The sequence below is a fragment of the Mesoplodon densirostris genome, chromosome 6 (genome assembly GCF_025265405.1).
Source record: "Mesoplodon densirostris isolate mMesDen1 chromosome 6, mMesDen1 primary haplotype, whole genome shotgun sequence".
Lineage (NCBI taxonomy): Eukaryota > Metazoa > Chordata > Mammalia > Artiodactyla > Ziphiidae > Mesoplodon > Mesoplodon densirostris.
In genome coordinates, this window is record NC_082666.1 from 38,768,008 (window position 1) to 38,789,590 (window position 21,583).

Below are 21,583 nucleotides of genomic sequence, written 5' to 3' on the forward strand. Positions count from 1 at the left end.
AGTTAAACAGATAAAGATTAAAATGTAAGCTTTATTACTGCTAACTTTATGGGGCTTGGTTTATACCTGTGTACATTTAGATCTGTAGGCAAGTGGAATTACTTACACAAGCAGTCACTGGCAACCCCAGGGATAAATTCCAGATGGTGCATCTGCAAACTGGTGGAGCCTCCATCATCTTGGATCCTTGGGCTGAACATAGCCCCCCAGCAAGAAATAGCCTCTGTTTTAAATTAAATCACTAAGATTTCAGGGTTATTTTTGCCATACCTTACTCTGACTAATAAACTCAATTCATCACAGGACATAGAGTAGACCAAAACCATACTCACTGTAGGTAGATTGGAAAAAGAGGAGCATGGTAGGACAATTAAATTTCTTCTTTTGTGAATTTCTTACTCCCATCCTCTGCCCATTTATTTGTTGGGGTGTTAGCTTTTTTCTCTTTGATTTATAGTTCTTTGTAAATTCTGAATACTAATCCTTGTTGCTTTTATGCATTGTACCTATCTTCCTAGTCTGTGAGTTATCTTTTTAAATTTTGTTTTTGGGGTCTTATGTTGAGCAGAAACGTTACATATTCATATAATCAAATTTCTCAATCTTTTGCTTTATAGTTTGGGCTTTTTAAGTCTTGTTTAAAAAAAATCCATCCCTACTCTACTGTTATGAGTTATTTTTCTATATTCTAAGACTTGGCGAAGCTTTTCTTCTCATAGCTAGGCTTTTAATCCACCTGAGATTTTTTTCTTCTTTGGGGGTTGGTGGCCTGTGGTATGAGGTGAGGATCGTGAATTTCCCCCCTCCTTCCACCCCAGACAATATGGACAACCAGTTGTCACCACACCATGTGTGTTGAGCATTCTTACTTTTCCCATTGATGTGTAATGTGTGTCATAAGGGAAGCTTCTGTGTATCTGTAGTCTCTTACTGGGCTATTGTATATAATAGATAAAGATCTAGTATATTTGTTCCAATTCTACAAGCCCAAATTATTGTAAGTTTTAATATTTGGTAGGGCAAGGGCTCCCTTCTTGTTTGTTTTCAAAATGGTCTCGGTTCTTCTTGGCCCTGTGATCTTCTAGATTAATTCTGGGATCAACTTGTTAGGTTCTGTGGAAAGCTCTGTTGAGATTTTGATAAGAGTTGCATTTAGTTTGAGGGAAATTACCATCTTTGTGACATTGAATCTTCCCATTAAAAACTTGCTTTATGGGGGGTGGGTGTGATGAATTGGGAGATTGGGATTGATATATATAAACTAATATGTATAAAATGGATAACTAATAAGAACCTGCTGTATAAAAAAATAAATAAAATAAAAATTTTTAAAAACCCTGCTTTATCTTTCCATATGTCCATAAATAATTAAGCACTTATATTTCATAAATTAGTTATTACAAGTAGTATATAGAAAAACTCCTGGTTTTTGTGTTAATCATCTATATCCAGAAAGTTTACAAACATTTATTTATTTATTCTAATAGTTTGTCTACAGATGCTTTTGTAATTTCTAAGCAGACAATCGTCTGTAAATAAGGACAATTTTGTTTCTTCCTTTCTAAGTCTTCTCTCTTATCTCTTTTTCTTATCTTGGCATCAGTGAATATTTCCAGTTATTACATTATTAAATAGGAGTAATGGTAGTAGGAATTTTTTTCTTGTTTTTCATTTCAGGGAGATACTTACAAAGCTAAGGCATGAGGTATATATTTTGCTAGAGGTATTTGGAAGATAATCTATCAGTTTAAGGAAGTTCTCTTTTAGTCCCATTGTATAAAGGCTTAATTGGGAATGCGTTGATTTTAATGACTTCTGTAGTTAATGACATAATTATGTGGCTTTCTTCTGTAATCTATTCATGATGTTGGACTTTTTAATGTTGAGCCACTGGTAAGATTAATTTTCTTTTAATCTGCTATTGGCTATCTGTATTTCTTTGCTGAATTGAGTGTTCGTAGCCTTTATATATTTTTATTTTCTGTTGGGTTGTTATATTGCTTTACAGATACTTTTTATTAGTTGTGATGGTTAGCCCTTTATTATATATTTTCTGTAAGTTTCTGTTGCTTTTTTTCCTTTAAAACTTTTGAGTTTTGTGTCATGCTTAAAAACCCCATTTAAATTGTAAAATTATTTGCTATAATTTTATAGTTATCTGACAGCTTTTAAAAACTTATTTTAACTGGTATTTGTTTTATATAGTATGTGAGATTGGAACCTCATTTTCTTTTCATACTTACAGACATTTGTCCCTTATTGAATATGGCTTTCTTTGTGACTGATTTGAAAAACCAGTTTTCTCATATACTAGGTTTTCATATATGCCTGGGTTCATATTTCTATGTTGCTGTGCTAGAATAGTATTGTTTTAATTACTCTTGCTTTATATTAAGGCAAGTCTCTGAGGCAGGAATTTAAAAATCTCAAGCTTCACCCAAATAGCCTGTGTTCAGATCCTAATTCTGCTACTGTACAGGTTTTGTGACTCTGCTCAGGTTAGTCATTTTGCCTCTTTAAGGTTAGGTTTCCTTTCTGGGAAAATATTGATAGCTGTAGTAGTATTTGCTTTGTAGGTTGTAATGAGCTTATTAATATAATACCTGGCACTAAACTCTCAATAATTGTTAGCTGCCATTGTTTTAGGGGGTACTGCTTCTTCTTATTAATCAGTAGTTTTATGAACATTTCTCCTGCTCCCCTTGGTCACTACTTATCTCAAAGAATGAGGGACTAATAATAGATGAGAGCGATAGCTATTGACCCTCTCTGAGGGACAGTCACTGTTCAGGTGGAGCCTGTTCTTTGGCCTGTTCTCTCTTGTTCCCGAGGGGTGTGAATTCTCCCTTCTGCTTGTCTTACAGGTAGCTCACCAAGCTACCTGTAAGACAGGTAGCTACCTGTCTTACAGGTAGACTTCCCTATCCGATAGAGAAGCCTTGCACTTCTCCACTTCCTCTGCCAGGACTTGTGAAGTCAGTCTAGTTCCAGGGGGGAACAGAAATAGTGAGAAGTTCATTGTGTCCATAGTAGAGTTATTTTAATCATTTATACTAAAACGTAGATACTGTATTATCATTGCCACCTGACTGCCACATATATTTCTCAATTGGTTTAGAACAGTGGTCCCCAACCTTTTTGGCACCAGGCACCAGTTTCGTGGAAGACAGTTTTTCCAAGGACGGGGCGGGGGAGGGGGGGAATGGTTTCAGGATGATTCAAGCACATCGATTTATTATGGTCTCTGTGCAGTCAAACCACTCTGCTAATGATAATCTGTATTTGCAGCCGCTCCCCAGCTCACTGCGTCAGCTCCACCTCAGATGATCAGGCATTAGATTCTCATAAGGAGCGCGCAGCCTAGATCCCCAGCATGCGCAGTTCACAGTAGGGTTCACGCTCCTATGAGAATCTAATGCCACCGCTCATCTGACAGGGGGTAGAGCTCAGGCGGTAATGCCAGCAATGGGGAGCGGCTGTAAATACAGATGAAGCTTTGCTTTCTTGCCGGCTGTTCACCTCCTGCTGTGCGGCCCGGTTCCTAACAGGCCACGGACCAGTACTGGTCCATGGCCTGGGGTGTGGGGACCCCTGGTTTAGAAAATACCTCTCTCTGTTTTATGATTAACTGTCCCCCAGATAGCTAGTTGTTATGGAGGAAAATGTTATTCATTTATTTAACAAATATTTATTAAAGAAAGAAGCAGTAAACTGGAGGCCCAAAAGCCAAATCAGAACTGTAGACAAATTTGGCACAAGGATGGATTTTGAATGTTTTTGTCAGTATTTTAAAACCATGAGATTTCATTTCTTTCTACTCTATTATATCAGTCAAAGAATCAGGAATGGTGACATTATGTGATGGGGTATAGAGGGAAGAGAGTTTACCACTTCAGTTTTTGACAACAAACACATTAAAGGGAGGACAACAAACACATTAAAGGGAGGATACGTGTGTTTACAATAGGATTATAAGTTTAATCATGAACTTTTTTTTTTTTTGCGGTACGTGGGCCTCTCACTGTTGTGGCCTCTTCCGTTGCGGAGCACAGGCTCCGGACGCGCAGGCTCAGCGGCCATGGCTCACGGGCCGAGCCGCTCCGTGGCATGTGGGATCTTCCCGGACCGGGGCACGAACCCGTGTCCCCTGCATCGGCAGGCGGACTCTCAACCACTGCGCCACCAGGGAAGCCCTAATCATAAACTTGTAAGCAAAGCGTAAAGAGACCTGTTTTCTAGCTCCAGGTTTCTAATAAATAGCTCTCATCCCAGCACTCTAGCCTCTGTTGTAGTTTATCACAATATGACTCTTACAATAGAATTTTGAGAATATATTGTGCAGAGATAATTGGACATAAAAAATCAGTGATTCCTCCCTGACCTGTAATATATAAAATATTTCCTAGGGAACTGAATTTCAGGTTTGGACTTGGAGGGAAAACCTCTCCCCATTTTCCTTCCAGTTTTATTTGGGTTTGTTAAAAGAAACTGGATTTCAAGAGATGGTAGCAAGCAAGAGGTTACTAAGCAGTTCTGTTATTTAAAAGTGTGCAAAGGACATTTTCCATATTGTCTTATACTACGTTTACTGAATGCTTCATATCTTGATGAAGAGTCAGCCTTGGAAAAACACTTTTAGCCCACAGGTTCACTTTTCAAAAGCTTCATAATTTTGAATAGGTAATATATGTTACAAAATTCAAAAGTTACAAAAACGAATAAATCTTTCTTACCCTTCCCTATATACAGATACTCAGTTTCCCCTTATAAAGGCAAACACCAGTTTCTTGTGTTTCCTTCCAGAGATATGCAAGATTTCATATACAATCATATACATTTGTGTTTTAAATACACACCTATAAATCATCCAGCCTGTAAACACCTATAAAGCTGTCCATCTTGGCAATCTTGCCCGTATTCAATTTTCAGTCTTGGAAATTTCTGCCAAATTGCCCTTTGTTGCCCTTCATGGAGGTTGTCCCAGTTTATGTTCTAACCCACAGGCAGTGAGAGTACCTGTTTCCCCACCTCACCAACACAGTGCCTTATCAAACTCCTTTCATTTTTGCCAGTCTGAAGGAAAAGTAGTTACTTGTAGTTTAAATTTGCATTTTCGCAATAACATAAAATTGAAGTTGGGCATCTTCTTGAGATGTACTTAAAATATTTTTCCAGTTTATCCCTTGAATTTGTGTTTATTGCCATGAAGACCATTTAAAAATGTTTATTAGTTTAACAGATTCTCATGGCTTTTAGATTTTGTTTCATTTAGAAAGGCATTCTTTATTAAAAAATAATTCATGGTTTTGTTTTTTTACATTTAAAGTCTTTGATCTGTCTGGAAGTTTAAATAAGGGTAGTAGGTATGCAGCTTTACTTTTGAGGCAAAAATGTATATATTGTGATATATAATGTGTATATTGTATTGAGATGATAAATAAAGTGTAATTCTTGGGAAAGAGTTGTTACTGTATTGCTTGTTCGTTTTAAGAGAGAGTCATTGAAAAATTTTTTCACGGATTATTAAAGTAACACTTTTCTGTAGGAAACTTAGAAGAATACAGGAGGGAATAAAAATCAACCATAATCCCACTACCATATTATATATAACAAAATTGGGACCGTACTCATACTGCAACTTATTTTTTTCTCACTTGAGACTAACATAGGAACTTAGGTTTAGAAAATAAATTGTCGTTTAGCATGGTGTCAGAATTTTTTTCAACCATCCTAATATTTTTCTGAGGCGAAATCTGAGGCCTTTAGAGGAATGAATGACCTCGGCTTTAGGCATACCTTTAAATTTTGAACAGTTTTAAAGTGCTCCATTTTAAATGAGACACCAGCATTCAGGCGAGTCCGACATTCAGCGGGTTTCGACTCGAGAGAGGACGGAGCTCCAGGCCGGCCGGGGTCCTCGAGCCTGGCCGCTGGCCTCTCAGCCCAGCCTGGCTGCAGTGCCCCCTGGTGGCGGAGGCAAGGGCGTCCAAGCACGAGGCTGAGGGTCAGATCCACCGCTGAACCCTTCTCTTCCGAGAAATCCTTTTAGTCGCTTTGGGAGCCGCTTTCTTTCACAAGGCCCGCATTTGCCTGTCTGACCCTTTGCCGCACGTGCCGACTTTGAGCGCAGAATTGCGGCGCTAGAGCGCCCTGGCGCTGCAGACGACCGCCAGGTGTCCCCGAGGCGGGGCGAAGCTCAGCCCCGGCGCCTGGGGCTGGTTTCCGCGCCCCGCTCCTTCGCTACCCTGTCTGGGGAGTTAGAGAAGTTTTGAACTTCCGGGTTGGCTCTCCCGGGCTTGCGGTGTGGTGGCCAGCCGAAGGGCGTCGCTGTGCCCAGTGTTTGGGCGTGTCCCTTTAAACTTTTTTGTTTTTTAAACTTCGGGAGTGTGGTCACGGCCCTCCTCTCTCTGCGGGCTGCTCCCTGGCCACCCAGTCCTTCCCTCCGCCCCGCCTTCCAGATGCCGTGGAGTCATGAGCCTGGAGGGCGCAGGGACCCCTCTGGTGGCCGAGGTGATCAAAGGTTAGTGTGGAGGGCGCGCCCTCGGGACACCCCCTATTTAGAGGGCATCGGGCAGTGCACGGGGGTCGAGGAGGCCCCCATTGCTGGCCAAGATGTGCCTTTAAACTTCGGGGCCAGGGCCGATGCTGTCTCTTGGGCGTGGGTGGCCTCCTGGGACTCCTAGTCCCCAGGCGTGGTCCTGCTTTGGGGCGAATCCGCACAGATGTGTGCAGTTCGGACCCTTGTGTCCTTACACCATGGCTGGTGGGCTCTCCACCTCAGGGAGCAAAATCCGTGGTCACTGCATGGGGATCAAGGGTCATTTTTGGTTGAAAAGGAGTCAGCCCCGTCATCCGTTTGGGTGTCAGTGGTTGCAGGACATTTCAGTTGAGGCGTTTATAGGGAAATAAATACAGCAATTGTGTGTACTGAATTGTTTAAATTACTATTACAAAAAATTGTTTAAATTACTATTTGGGGAAAGGATGCCAGCTGGTGTCCTTTGTTCCTTACTATTTAAAGGGCTGTACTTAATTTTGCCACAACTTGAATCTAAGTATTCTACTAGCACTATTACTAGTATTACTACTGCTAGGTATTGCGGATGACTTTGCTTCACCAAGGATTTTTAGGCAACTCTTTGGGGTGGGGCAGGAGAGGAAGGGTGGCGCCTCTGAACCTTACCCTGTTACCATTCTTGCTAAACCTCACAGCAGCCTAACTGCTTTTATGCAACGCAGGCTCATCTCATACTCATCCTGCAGAATACTCTCATTTGCCTCTGCTATAATGGTCCGATTGTAAAAATCATTACAAAAGTAGTGATTCAGAATCAAAAAATAAGTAGCGACCCCTAAGAACATTGGATAAACATGTGGTTTGTTTTGTGTGTTATAGCCGTAAACATTAATTTTGAAGCAATTTTGAAAGCGTTTTCTCTATACTTAAAACATAGTTTCTTATTGCAATGACTTTTCAGGATGTCTTGAAAACATAGCGAAACATAGGGAAAGTCATCTAGGCTGGTGGTCTACCTATCAAATGCATGCTGCCATTTACCGAAATTTCTTAGTCCAAGGTAAAGTTTTCCAGAAATCAAGCCGTATCGCTGTATGAAAAGTCATGTACCGCTATTGAAACTTATATTAAAGGCAATTTCTCCTTTTAAAAAATTGCTTACTTATTATTACCCACCAAAATAGCCAGAACATTTTGAAGTTACTCACTGATAACCTTACCATCTGAAACATGCATGGGAAAAAAATAAAAATTTGACTTCATCTGAAAAGAGTTGCAACATGATATATGAAACGTTTTTTAATAATGTGAAGGAAGGAACATTACAATTTTTCCATTTCAGATCGCCTTTGTTTTGCCATTCTCTACAGCAGACCAAAGAGTTCATCAAATGTACATTATTTCAGCATAGATAATGAACTTGAATATGAAAAGTAAGTATTGCTTTTTAAAAGATTGTTAGTAACTTTTTTTATTTTGAAGAATCTAAAGGTATGTTTATAAAATTGGAACATTACAAATCTGTTGACTGTTAGTTGCAGGATACTTTTTTCTTTAACCCTTGGTAATAAAATAGATCCTTAGGGAAAAAAATCAGAATGAAAGAACCTTCCTAAATTTAACAATTTACATTTGAAATTCTAATAGTTTACAGTATAATGAGATATAAACTAGTGTACTAAGATGTTATGTTTTTGCCAGTGGAAAAATATTTGTGGAAAAACAGCTTTTTTATTCAGAAAGTATTTTTATTTGTTATTTGAGGTTAGATTTAGGCATTGTAACACTTGTCATGTATTTTAAGTCATCTTTTACCAGAGTATTTCTTCCATTAGTAAGGCAGTACCTTTAAGTTGTGTGACCTATAATAATTTGGTGTGTGTTTTCTTGCTTTATTTTGATCTTGTAGCTACAAAAAGGCATTTATATTCAACATCTGGAATATACATACACATTTTTATTTTTCATTTTTGCAGCTTCTACGCAGATTTTGGACCACTCAATCTAGCAATGGTTTACAGATATTGCTGCAAGATTAATAAGAAATTAAAGGTAAAGTATTCCTTATGGAAGATTTCACTTAAGTAATCATTGTTAGCCTGATCTTGCAGGGAGGAAGGGAAATCTGTTTTTAAAAAGGAACTGTCATGTTTTTCACTGGAGTGATGTTTGAGACATATATGTGGTTTATTGTTTTATAAAGTCATAGTATATCTATTTGTTTTCCAGAGTTTTGATGAATGGCTTAAGTTTGGGTCATTTGGTTCTGGTTTGGATTGGTGATGCTCATATACTTGAAAAGCCAAAGTGCAGATGGTCAATAAAGTGAACCTCTTATTGTCTGAGCGAGTGGAACTGTCACCTAACAAGAGGAGCTTTCCTTCCTTTGGTCATTGTTCTTTCTGCCTTCACTTTGATAAGGAGTGTTAGGAAAACTAAGAGAAATTGGATTCATCTTACTTTATTTCATTATACCTTGAATCTCCCATGATATTGTACTACTTGTGACTCTTCACTATGACCCTTTACACATATGATTAAGCAGCAGAGAAGCAAGGGCAGACAGCATACAGTCTTTAAGACTCTATCACTGAATTGTAAGAGTGTATTACTATTAGTTTGAACTTAGACCTTATTCATTTATTTAAAAAAACTTTGAATTGTTGGTCATGTACAATAAAAGGTGTTCATATACTGCTAGCAATTCTAAGAGTCACTGTATATTCTCAAGTAGAAATACTGGATTTGGGGGCAGGTGCTTTTTAAAAACAAGTTTATTCAGCTGATTACTTATTAGACTGCTACACAGAAATAAAATTCATTTTCAATTAAAAATTAAATTATACTAAAAATTTATGGGTGAGTAAGGCAGATCTATTTCCCCTTGAACATCAAACTTAAAATTCCACACCATAAATGCTAGAAGCATCTGTCAGAAGTTACTAATACGTAAAAAGGAAGTTGCAGCGTTGCTTTTTGTTTTTTTTATTAAATTTATATTCACTAGAGATGTATACAGAGATGGAGACTCTTCTTTCTGGACTTTATTTCTCCCCAGAACAGGAATATAAGCATTTGTGGCCTTGGGTATTTATGTTCCCCCCATTCCATTTTTCCAGTTGCCAGTGGCAAGTTTTTTGTTTCATACAGGGCTGAGAAGCTAAAAGTAATTTCCTTTTCCCCTGCTTGTGTTCCTTTGCTTTAATTTTGAAAGTTTTTTGTTTGTTTGTTTTAAATATACTTGGCCATCCTTTTATCCTTTGGGTCAACCAAGAATATATTTGTCCTTTTTTCAAACTTAAAAAAAAAATTATTTACCAGAACAGCTTGCAGTGTTGACCATCCCACCTGACTGAAACTTAATTCCTATTCAATTAATAGTGGTAAAAGTGTGTTGAGAATTTGTATTAAGAGTGTCTTGTGCATATGCTGCTTGAGGGCCGTTTGGGTTGTTGTTGTTGTTTTTCTTTAAATCAACTTGGATTTCTTACTCTGTGTAAACAACTAAAAGAAGATATGTAACATTCATCATTGAAATACCCAAACATTGGCTCACAGAAGCAAAAGAATACTGTGCTTATTCAACTGAATATATCCTGTTTCTTACCCTTACTTGAAACATGTCTACTCACATTAGTGAAGTACAGGTGAGGAAGAGCTAATAAATCATGTGTTCCTTTGGTTTTTAAATTCCATATCCTTTTTATTTTTAACTTTTTATTAAAGCACAATGTATGTACAGAAATATGTACAGATCATGAATATACAGCTCAATGAATTTTACAAACTAAATATACATGGATAATCATCTGGATCATCAGATCAAGAACAGAACATTAGCAACACCCCAGAAGAGCCCACTTATGCTCTCTTGGTTATCTCTGTACCACCCTCCTCACTCCACCCCTCCCTACCCCATTCATTATCCTGATTTCTAACAGAATGAATTATTTTTGCCCGTTTTTATATCCTTTGATGTTAATTTAAAGGTTTTGGGAAGAGATTAACAAAAATAGTCAGACAGTAGGAAAAGGAAAGAAAAGGTCTCTCCTACTACCTTTTCCAGCTTTTTATGTATTCTTTCAGAGGTAGTCTATACTTAAATTGTATCTGTTCGTAGCTCCTCTCCTACCTTTTTAAAAAATTGAAGTGTAGTTGATTTATGATATCATATTAGTTTCAGGTTTCTCCTCTCCCACCCTTTAATTGTACATTTGTTCTACTCCAAGGATATGTCTTTTATGGGAAGGTACATGGTATTTTTTGGGTATCAAAGTTTATCTTTTTAAAAGTCTTGCTAATATGAATGCTTCAACATTGTGAGGTTTGGAATTTATTTTAATCACAAAATAAAGTTTTAGAAAACTTGAAATTAGAAAGGAAATACTAACAGCTGTTTATCTTTATGCAGTCCATTACAATGATGAGGAAGAAAATTATTCATTTTACTGGCCCTGACCAGAGAAAACAGGCAAATGCTGCTTTCCTTGTTGGATGCTATATGGTAAGTATTTAACTACTTTTCTAACGTATTAGTGAAAATACGTACAACAGTGGTACTTTAAATTTGTGGTTGAAATTTTGAAATTACTTTTTCTCAGACATCTTGATTTCTTTCCAGAAAGAACATGTTTTGCTTTATAAAAATTGACCAACTGGGAAAGGCTATGGAGGGGGGAAGGGGTATATGGGAGATCTCTGTACCTTCTACTCGGTTTTGCTGTTCTGAACCTAAAACTGCTCTAAAAAAGTCTATTTTTAAGAAAATTGACCAACTAGTGTGAAAACCTTTTTATGTGTTACGGCACTTAACATTAGAAAATAATGCCCCAAATCTGTGTTTTTATTAACTCATGATCCATTTAGTAAAGTTGTGAAGGTGGAATCAGGACCAATAATTGATTTAAAAAAAAACAAAAACAAAAAACATCAAAAGTGTATCACATGAGGTAAGAATGCTGTATAATTTGAATACAGGCAATGTTTTCCTAAATAAGGTGTGATTCTAAACACATCCAAACATGCCATAAGGACATGGCTTGTTGGTACTGTAGGAAAATGGGTAACATACTGTGTAGATTACATACAACATTGAGTGGTTGGTCTTTTTGGGTCATTGGAAGTATGCTTTGGAATAGCCAGTATTTCATGAGTTATGAATTTCATTTATTTGTAAATATCATGGAAAGTGGTTATTTAGAGGCAGATTTTATCTAGTGCCTGCATTCATCTTCAGGAGTACCTAAGTAACAGGTTTTCCTGAATAAGCTAAGAGGTCCTCCAGAGTGGTGTTCCTCATGTTTTTGATGGTGTGGAAGCTAGCTGTTCTACTCAGTGGAGAAGAATATCGAGTAGTTATTCCAGATAAAAAAGGATTGGTGTTGGAGTTCTTGAGGTAAGTTCTTTCTTCTCCCAGGTTGCTACTTGGTTCTGTCATGCTTTCTTTTAAAATTTTCTGACATGTAGTTTGAACGTCTGGAATTTACAATGATAAGACCAAAATTTGGTGGTACTAGTTGAAATTGCACCTCAAAATTGGGTAGTTTCCTTTTCTACGTTTAAGGTATATCATTAACAATGACTAAGGCCGTTTTGGGTTTTGTTTTTATATTTGTGCTCACAAAAGTAACTGAGAGAAATGTTTCTGAAATAACTAAGTTTTATTATCACCTCTGTATGAAACACAGATTGTAGATTATATCTCTTAAAAATTGATTTTTTTAAGCTTACCCAGATAAGGACTTTTGTTTGTTTTTGTCATCTCTCCTGATGTTTATTGTACTTAGCAGCAAAAATCCTGAGCAGGGAGGGTGGGTGGAAAGAGCCTCTGCAGGGTCCCAAGAAAAAGAATGGAGAAGGTAGCTGTTTTAACTGGGGTAATTGGTCCCATTACTTGGCCAGTCACTGGGGAGAGGAATGCCATGGATTAGAGTAAATTGTGACAGCTTTACAGGAAAAGGGACACAGCCAGAATTCTTGGTGTTCATAAAGTATTAAAGGGAACCATGGAGAAATGGCCCTTGGTGTAACAGTAAAAGTCATTACACTGCCCAGGAGAAAATCTGGATGACTGAAGTAGTTCCACCTAAGAGAACGTTCTCCTGAGCAGAGCACACAGAGCTTGCCTGAGCTGCATTGGAGTCAGTCATTTGTCTTTCTTTGTTAGATGAAGATGTCCCTAAAATGGTGGGGTCTTGAGTAGCCAGATATGGTAAGTTGTTGTGAAAGAACCCCTTAGAGGGTAGCTGTGGGCATCATGCAAACCAAGCATTGTCTTAGAAACAAAACACTTGATAATTTTATAGATAAGAAATCTCTCTTTTTAGATCTTGTTGCTGTTGTTTTTTTATAGCTAGTGAAAAAGCAGAAACCCCTTGGCATACTGATTGAAAATGTGTTAGCGTGCTTGTTCCTAGTTTGATGTTGGCCTTTTGACTTTGTTTATGGTTGTATTTTGGCATGCAGAAGTTTATTTTTCTACAGTTAATATATTTTAGATTTAGAAATCCTTCCAGGATTTTACACTCCCAGGTTAGCACTGATTTGATTGGTTAGGAAAGTGCCAGGTAAGCAATTTGGACTCAAGTAATGAACTTGAGTTCATTCATCTGTTCAGTTAGAAGCCAGCTTGGCAGGAGGTTTACAGCTCTTGGCTGTAGTAAATGTCTTTGCACCATGACTGTCTGGCTAAAGTAGGAGCTTGGAGCTGTAATGATGCTAGGTGGGGAAACAGGAGAAAAACTTCTAAGAAGAGGAGGTTTATTAATAGTAGGAAAGGAGTGTCAAGACGTGATATGGATATCCCAGAAGATTAAACATCAAAGTAAGTAAGTAGTGTAGGTTAAATCTGGTTGAAGTCTATTGGATCCTCTGATTAAAGATTTGTAGAGAAGAGTGAGAATTCCCTAAAAATTGATCTTCAGGGGCCTCCCTGGTGGCGCAAGTGGTTGAGAGTCCGCCTGCCGATGCAGGGGATACGGGTTCGTGCCCCGGTCTGGGAGGATCCCATATGCCGCGGAGCGGCTGGGCCCGTGAGCCATGGCCGCTGAGCCTGCGCGTCCGGAGCCTGCGCGTCCGGAGCCTGTGCTCCGCAACGGGGGAGGCCACAACAGTGAGAGGCCCGCATACCGCAAAAAAAAAAAAAAAAAAAAAAAAATTGATCTTCAGGCCTGATGACCTTTTCTGGAGTTGTTTGAGGAATTTTGGAGATAATAAGTCTTTTTAATGACTGACTTAGAGGATGGTGTAGTAATATTAAAACAAAAACAAAAAGTCTGGAGGAAGTACAGACAGGATGGAAGTATTCCAAATGGACTGGTTCTATTTAAAAGGACTGACTCTGTCCTTTTAAACTCTGGGCCTCTGAAAGGAATCATTCTCCCTTCATTCTTGTGTACTCAAAAGGACCTAATAGGGGATGTGGAGAGAGTGAGAGAATAAAGTGTTAGTAATTATATTTATTTTTTTACCTTAAAAACAGAAGAGGTTAGGCTGTATAAATACTTCAAATACTCAAATACTTAAAATAGGATTGACATGCCCATACTTTTCTTTTTTTTTTTTTTTTTTTTTTTTTTTTTGCGGTATGCGGGCCTCTCACTGTTGTGGCCTCCCCCGTTGCGGAGCACAGGCTCCGGACGCGCAGGCTCAGCGGCCATGGCTCACGGGCCCAGCCGCTCCGCGGCACATGGGATCCTCCCAGACCGGGGCACGAACCCGTATCCCCTGCATCGGCAGGCGGACTCTCAACCACTTGCGCCACCAGGGAGGCCCCATACTTTTCAAATACATTGTATTTCTAAATATTACAGTTTATGTGGCCTGGCAAATGGATTTGCCAACTATCTGAAATGGTAGATTCTTGGGTAACAAATTAGGGTGCAACTAAAAATCTTTTTGTACCACTCACCATAAAAGAGTTGAGGAACATAAAAGATAACTGGATTTTTTGGTTTTTTTTTTAACAAAAAGGTAAGTGAACCATATCATTTTATAAAATAATAAGTTTGCTACCCTGTTGTGATAGTTGTGATAGTGGTTGTTTCCTAGCCAGATTTTGGGGTGGTGGTACTTAACCCGTCATTTCAAGTAAAGGTGAAATTCTAAGTGGCAAAGTAAGTGCTTTTCAAAACAAATTCACGATTGAGAGTGTATTTCTAAAATAAAAGTTTGAAACGTTGTCATTTTGCTATAAAAAATGTCATGTGCAAAACCCATATTTGGACCCTTGAGAAATTTAGAAAAACTTCCTTTAAAAAATACTTTTATATTTATTTATAGAAGCAGGATATGTTCACCAGTATAGTTTTATCACCTGATTTTTTTAGTTAGTGATCTGTTCTTTCATTTTAGTACATGTTTTATCATCTTTATACCCAGACTGTATTTGTTTTTCTCAATTGATCCAAAGTGTCCAAACCAATATCTAATCCAGGACCACACATTGCATGTGGTGGTTGTGTCCTTAATCTCTCTCACACATGGTCCTTTTTTGCTAACACTGATTTTTATAAAGAGGCCAGACCTATTTTCTTGTAGAAAGTTCCACCTTTTGAATTTCTCTGATTTCTTCTTTATGGTATTTTTTAACTTGTTTCTCCATTCTTTGTATTTCTTGTGAACTGGAAGTTTTACCTATAGGCTTGTGCATTCGTAGTATATGTTGTATCCCATAAGAAGACATGTAATACCTAAATTACCATTAGTGGTGCTAAAAATGGCACCACTGGATTAAGTGCCAACCATCAAATCCCTTCAATATATTGTTTTCTCCTTATGATTTAAGCATTCTGTGTGGTGTTATTTTGGAACTGTTTGTATATTCAGTTCCCCATCAACCATGCATGTTGGTGTTTTAAACAACAATTGATCATACTTGCCTGAATCAATAATTTTATTAGGGTTTCAGTATAACATTTTTCTAATTATTTCATTCCTCCGTCACTTATTAGCTGGCTTACTTTTATGGAAATTGAGCTTTCCCTCATTCAGTTGGGGCTCTTTGGTTACCCTGAAACCAATTTTCCTACCGAGAAGGCAGAAGGAGTGGCCGTTTCCCTTTAATCACCAGTTTTTGAAGTATTACATGAATAGCCACAAAACAAAATTTTAAAACCCTATTTAAAGTCATTTAAATAATGTTTCATTGGGTTTTGAACTCATTTGCTAAACATTTTAAAAATGTGCAGCACTTTCCCAACACCTGTTTAGCATTTGGGAAGTTGGAAATTTACTAACCAAATGCACATCATTGCTGAATGGGATTAAAAAAGTAAGTGTAATCATTCCTGCATTTGCATTTACATATCATGGTAATGTATCTTTTTTAGTTACAGCAGCCATTAAAATCAAGAATTGAAGTAGCTGAACTTACAACTAGACTTTTATTTATTTTTATAAATTTATTTATTTTATTTTTGGCTGCTTTGGGTCTTCGTTGCTGTGCGCGGGCTTTCTCTAGTTGCGGCGAGTGGGGGCTACTCTTCGTTGCTGTGCGCGGGCTTCTCATTGCGGCGGCTTCTCTTGCAGAGCACGGGCTCTAGGCACGCAGGCTTCAGTAGTTGTGGCTCACAGGCTCCAGGGCACAGGCTCAGTAGTTGTGGTGCACAGGCTTAGTTGCTCCGTGGCATGTGGCATCTTCCCGGACCAGGGATTGAACCCGTGTCCCCTGCATTGGCAGGTGGATTCTTAACCACTGTGCCAGTAGGTTCAAACATTAATACCTAGTTGCGAACAGTTATTTGGAAGAGGCCATTGTATGGGGGATGAAGTTTAGGGATTTACAGATTGAGCTAGCTTTTAATTTCAGTTTGGTAGACTATCTGGCACAAATTAAGCATTTACTAAACGTCATTCTCTTTCTCTTTTTTTGGTTCTGTCTACCATTATTACACCTTAAATCTGCTTTTTATATTAAAAAACAAGAAAGTTACCATTGTATCTTACTGATTATCAACTTTGGTTACATCTTACTGCCCCAGCATTTATATTTTCCTATAGATACCTAGTACTTAGTTCTTCTATAGGTTAAATGTACTTTTGAGGGCTTGCCTGGGAAATTAACCATTGTTTCTAACAGTTTTCTGTGGTTAAAGCATCCTGAGTGTAAAATAAATGACACAAGCAAACTGTTGGTACATAATTTGCAAATTTGCCCTCCTATAATGTTCAATAGATTACTTTGGTAGAGCTAATTGTGGTAACATATAGATTCCCTGTTTAAAATGTATCACTGTATTATATTTTTATTTTAAGCAATTTTTATAGCCTTCAGAATGGTTTGCCTTGTAAACACTTATACTAAAAACTGTGATACTAATTAAATTCTAGGAATATATTAATTCAGCAATCTGAGTAGAATCCTAAATTGCATTGAATTTGAGATTGCTTCAGCAGTTGTAATAAGAGCTCAGGGGCTTAATTTGTTACTTAATGATGATCTTTTGAACCTGTTGTCCATTTTTCTTAATGATTTAATTATTTTGGACTCAGAGTACTCAATGCTGGGTTAAGGTAGCTGCAGGGTGAAGGCATTAGACAAGAACTTAAGACAAGGAATGCTGAGGGGAGAGGATCTGGAAGCAGTGGGTGGGAATCCAGTTCAGCAAATAGCAGTCTAGACAGGGCAACAGAGACTGGAAGACAGAACCCGGTGGGATGGCCAAAATCTTTGTAAACACCCATCCCTGGGCAAACACCCTTCCTGGGTATCTGTGAAAGGCAGAGCAAACAGCAACCAGGCAGAGGTAAATAGCAACCAGACACCAGGCAGTGTGAGGTGCACCAGAGCCACAGAAAGGGGCCAGCATGGCCCCCTGCCATAGGAAAAGGCCCTGTCGTGGAGGCAGCTGGCTGTCGTCACCATCATTCATCAGAACTTTACTTCCCTTTTCACCTTACTGAGCCCATCTGATATTTCAGCTGCCTGTGAGACTTGCTAGGGGCTAACAAGTCTAGGGAAAGAGTAAAGAGAAATGGCCCCTCTGACTATTTATGATCTTTGATTGCAGATCTGTTAAGTTCTGTGTAATTTTGGATCCCATTCTTGTTTCAGTACTTCTTTTTTTTTTTTTTTTTTTTTTTTTTTTTTTTTGCGGTATGCGGGCCTCTCACTGTCGTGGCCTCCCCCGTTGCGGAGCACAGGCTCCGGACGCGCAGGCTCCGGACGCGCAGGCTCAGCGGCCATGGCTCATGGGCCCAGCCGCTCCGCGGCATATGGGATCCTCCCAGACCGGGGCACGAACCCGTATCCCCTGCATCGGCAGGCGGACTCTCAACCACTTGCGCCACCAGGGAGGCCCTCAGTACTTCTTTTAACATAGTATGGTTTCTTATCTGTAAATAAGGCTTGAGCAGTAGGCCCTCTTCCATCAATAACAAGCAGTGTGATCTTGGGTGAGCACTTAACACCAGAGGTTAGAAAGTAGTAGCCTGCCAGCTTTATATAACTCAGAGTATTTATATTTAGTAGTTTGTTTTTGCCAATGTTTACAAATTAGGTGCCTTTATTTTAAAAATCAAGATTTTTGCTTTGTCTTAAAAAAGTCCCTGCCACTCACGTAGAATATATCCATGTGTGCTTATACCCAAGGCCAATTCCCTCACATTTATTAGTCTGACCTTGGTAAAGATGTGTTTGCTACTCTAGAGTTCCAGTTTCCTTTTATCTAAATTGAGAATCATTATACCAGCATACTATACATACAAATAAAAGTAATTTGATAAGTTAAAACTATTGAAATATAAGGCCATCTGAATTTTTTAGAGAGATTTATGCTTTTTTCTTTTCTTACTGGTATTTGTGCAGGAGCTGTGAGAGTGATTTTATCTTATTTACTTACTTTATCACATAAAATTGCTTATTATATATAATCTTTTCCCTGTTCACCTTTTTAATTCAGCAGTTGAATCTTTAAGCCTGTTTCCAACTTGCATAGATTCATGAAAATTCTATGTTAATCTGGATAGAGTGATTTTTTTTAAAAAAGATCAATCAAGTTCTTGGCATTGGAATGACTATGTCATATGGCTGATGTGAAAATAATTAAATATGGGAAACGTTGTGACATTTCTCAATGAAGAATAATTGAAAATAGTTTACTGAAGTGAGAGAGTGACATGGACATATATACACTACCAAACGTAAAATAGATAGCTAGTGGGAAGCAGCCGCATAGCACAGGGAGATCAGCTTGGTGCTTTGTGACCACCTAGAGGGGTGGGGTAGGGAGGGTGGGAGAGAGGGAGACGCAAGAGGGAAGAGATATAGGAACATATGTGTATGTATAACTGATTCACTTTGTTATAAAGCAGAAACTAACACACCATTGTAAAGCAATTATACTCCAATAAAGATGTTAAAAAAAATAAAATAAAAATAAAAATACTGCAAATTCTGTCAAAAAAATAGTTTACTAGTTTATTGGGTTGGAATTTAAATATCTTTTGTTATACTTAACTCTGAGATATGATGACTTGTGTAGTTTTTTTTACATTTTTATTGGAGTATAATTGCTTTACAATGTTGTGTTACTTTCTGCTGTATAACAAAGTGAATCAGCTATATGTATACATATATCCCCATATCTCCTCCCTCCCACCCCCCCATCCCACCCCTCTAGGTGGTAACAAAGCACTGAGCTGATCTCCATGTGCCATGCAACTGCTTCCCACTAGCTATCTATTTTACATTTGGTAGTGTATATATGTCCATGCCACTCTCTCACTTCGTCCCAGCTTACCCTTCTCCCTCCTCATGTCCTCAAGTCCATTCTCTACATCTTCGTCTTTATTCCTGTCCTGTCCCTAGGTTGATCAGAACTTTTTTTTTTTTTTAAGATTCCATATATGTGTGTTAGCATACGGTATTTATTTTTCTCTTTCTGACTTACTTCACTCTGTATGACAGTCTCTAGGTCCATCCACTACAAATAATTCAATTTCGTTTCTTTTTATGTCTCAGTAATATTCCATTGTATATATGTGCCACATCTTCTTCAACCATTCATTTATCGATGACACTTAGGTTGCTTCCATGTCCTGGCTATTGTAAATAGAGCTGCAATGAGCATTGTGGTACATGACTCTATCTGAATTATAGTTTTCTCAGGGATTATGCCCAGTAGTGGGATTGCTGGGTTGTATGGTAGTTCTATTTTTAGTATTTTAAGGAACCTCCATACTGTTCTCCATAGTGGCTATATCAATTTACATTCCAACCAACAGTGCAAGAGGGTTCCCTTTTCTTCACACCATCTCCAGCATTTATTGTTTGTAGATTTTTTGATGATGGCCATTCTGACCCGTGTGAGGTGATACCGTATTGTAGTTTTATTTTGCATTTCTCTAATGATTAGTGATGTTGAGCATCTTAATAGATGTGCCTCTTGTCCATCTGTACGTCTTTGGAGAAATGTCTATTTAGGTCTTCTGGCCACTTTTTAATTGGGTTGTTTGTTTTTTTGATATTGAGCTGCATGAGCTGTTTATATATTTTGGAGATTAATCCTTTGTCAGTTGCTTTGTTTGCAAATACTTTCTCCCATTCTGAGGTCCATCTTTTTGTCTTATGGTTTCCTTGGCTATGCAAAGGTTTTAAGTTTCATTAGGTCCCATTTGTTTATTTTTGTTTTTATTTCCATTTCTGTAGGAGGTGCGTCAAAAAGTACCTTGCTGTGATTTATGTGATAGAATGTTTTGCCTGTGTTTTCCTCTAAGAGTTTTATAGTGTTTGGCCTTATTACATTTAGGTCTTTAATCCATTTTGAGTTTATTTTTGTCTATTGTGTTAGGAAGTGTTCTAATTTCAGTCTTTTACATGTAGCTGTCCAGTTTTCCCAGCACCACTTATTGAAGAGGCTCTCTTTTCTCCATTGTATAGTCTTGCCTCCTTTATCAAAGAGAAGATGACCATATATGCGTGGTTTTATCTCTGGGCTTTCTATACTGTTCCATTAATCTATATTTCTGTTTTTGTGCCAGTACCATACTGTCTTGATTACTGTAGCTTTGTAGTATAGTCAGAAGTCAGGGAGCCTGATTCCTCCAGCTCTGTTTTTCTTTCTCAAGATTGCTTTGGCTATTTGGGGTCTTTTGTGTTTCCATGCAAATTGTGAAATTTTTTGTTCTAGTTCTGTGAAAAATGCCATTGGTAGTTTGACAGGGATTGCACTGAATCTGTAGATTGCTTTGGGTAGTACAGTCATTTTCACAATATTGATTCTTCCAATCCAAGAACATGGTATATCTCTCCATCTGTTTCAATCATATTAAATTTCTTTCATCAGTGTCTTATAGTTTTCTGCATACAGGTCTTTTGTCTCCTTAGGTAGGTTTATTCCTAGATATATTATTCTTTTTGTTGCAGTGGTAAATGGGAGTGTTTCCTTAATTTCTTTTTCAGATTTTTCATCATTAATGTATAGGAATGCAAGAGATTTCTGTGCATTGATTTTGTATCCTACTACTTTACCAAATTCATTGAATAGCTCTAGTAGTTTTCTGGTAGCATCTTTTGGATTCTTTATGTATCGTATCATGTCATCTGCAAACAGTGACAGTTTTACTTCTTCTTTTCCGATTTGGGTTCCTTTTATTTCTTTTTCTTCTCTGATTGCTGTGGCTAAAACTTCCAAAACTATGTTGAATAATAGTGGTGAGAGTGGGCATCCGTGTCTCATTCCTTATATTAGGGATAATGGTTTCAGTTTTTCACCATTGAGAAAAATGTTGGCAGTGGGTTTGTCATATATGGCTTTTATTATGTTGAAGTAAGTTCCCTCTATGTCTACTTTCTGGAGGGTTTTTATCATAAATGGGTGTTGAATTTTGTCGACAGCTTTTTCTGAATCTATTGAGATTATTGTATGGTTTTTATCCTTCAGTATGTGAATATGGTGTATCACATTGATTGATTTGCATATATTGAAGAATCCTTGCATTCCTCGGATAAACCCCACTTGATCATGGTGTATGATCCTTCTAATGTGCTGTTGGATTCTGTTTGCTAGTGTTTTGTTGAGGATTTTTTTTTTTTCTGGTACGTGGGCCTCTCACTGTTGTTGCCTC

General features: G+C 38.0%; 1 protein-coding gene across 8 annotated transcripts in view; it reads left to right on the forward strand.

The window, feature by feature from the left end:
• CDC14B (cell division cycle 14B) overlaps positions 1 to 21,583 on the forward strand; it is a 102,556-nt gene that overhangs the window by 38,855 nt on the left and 42,118 nt on the right. For 6 of the 8 annotated variants that reach the window (XM_060101482.1, XM_060101481.1, XM_060101485.1 and 3 more), the window contains exons 1-4: positions 6,367 to 6,520; positions 7,860 to 7,950; positions 8,494 to 8,569; positions 10,929 to 11,021. In XM_060101482.1, the coding sequence (XP_059957465.1) occupies positions 6,472 to 6,520; positions 7,860 to 7,950; positions 8,494 to 8,569; positions 10,929 to 11,021 (309 nt within the window). In that variant the 5' untranslated portion in view covers positions 6,367 to 6,471. Of the gene's footprint in view, positions 1 to 6,366; positions 6,521 to 7,859; positions 7,951 to 8,493; positions 8,570 to 10,928; positions 11,022 to 21,583 lie in introns of those variants that run through there. The other 2 variants (XM_060101486.1, XM_060101487.1) reach the window with 1 other exon arrangement.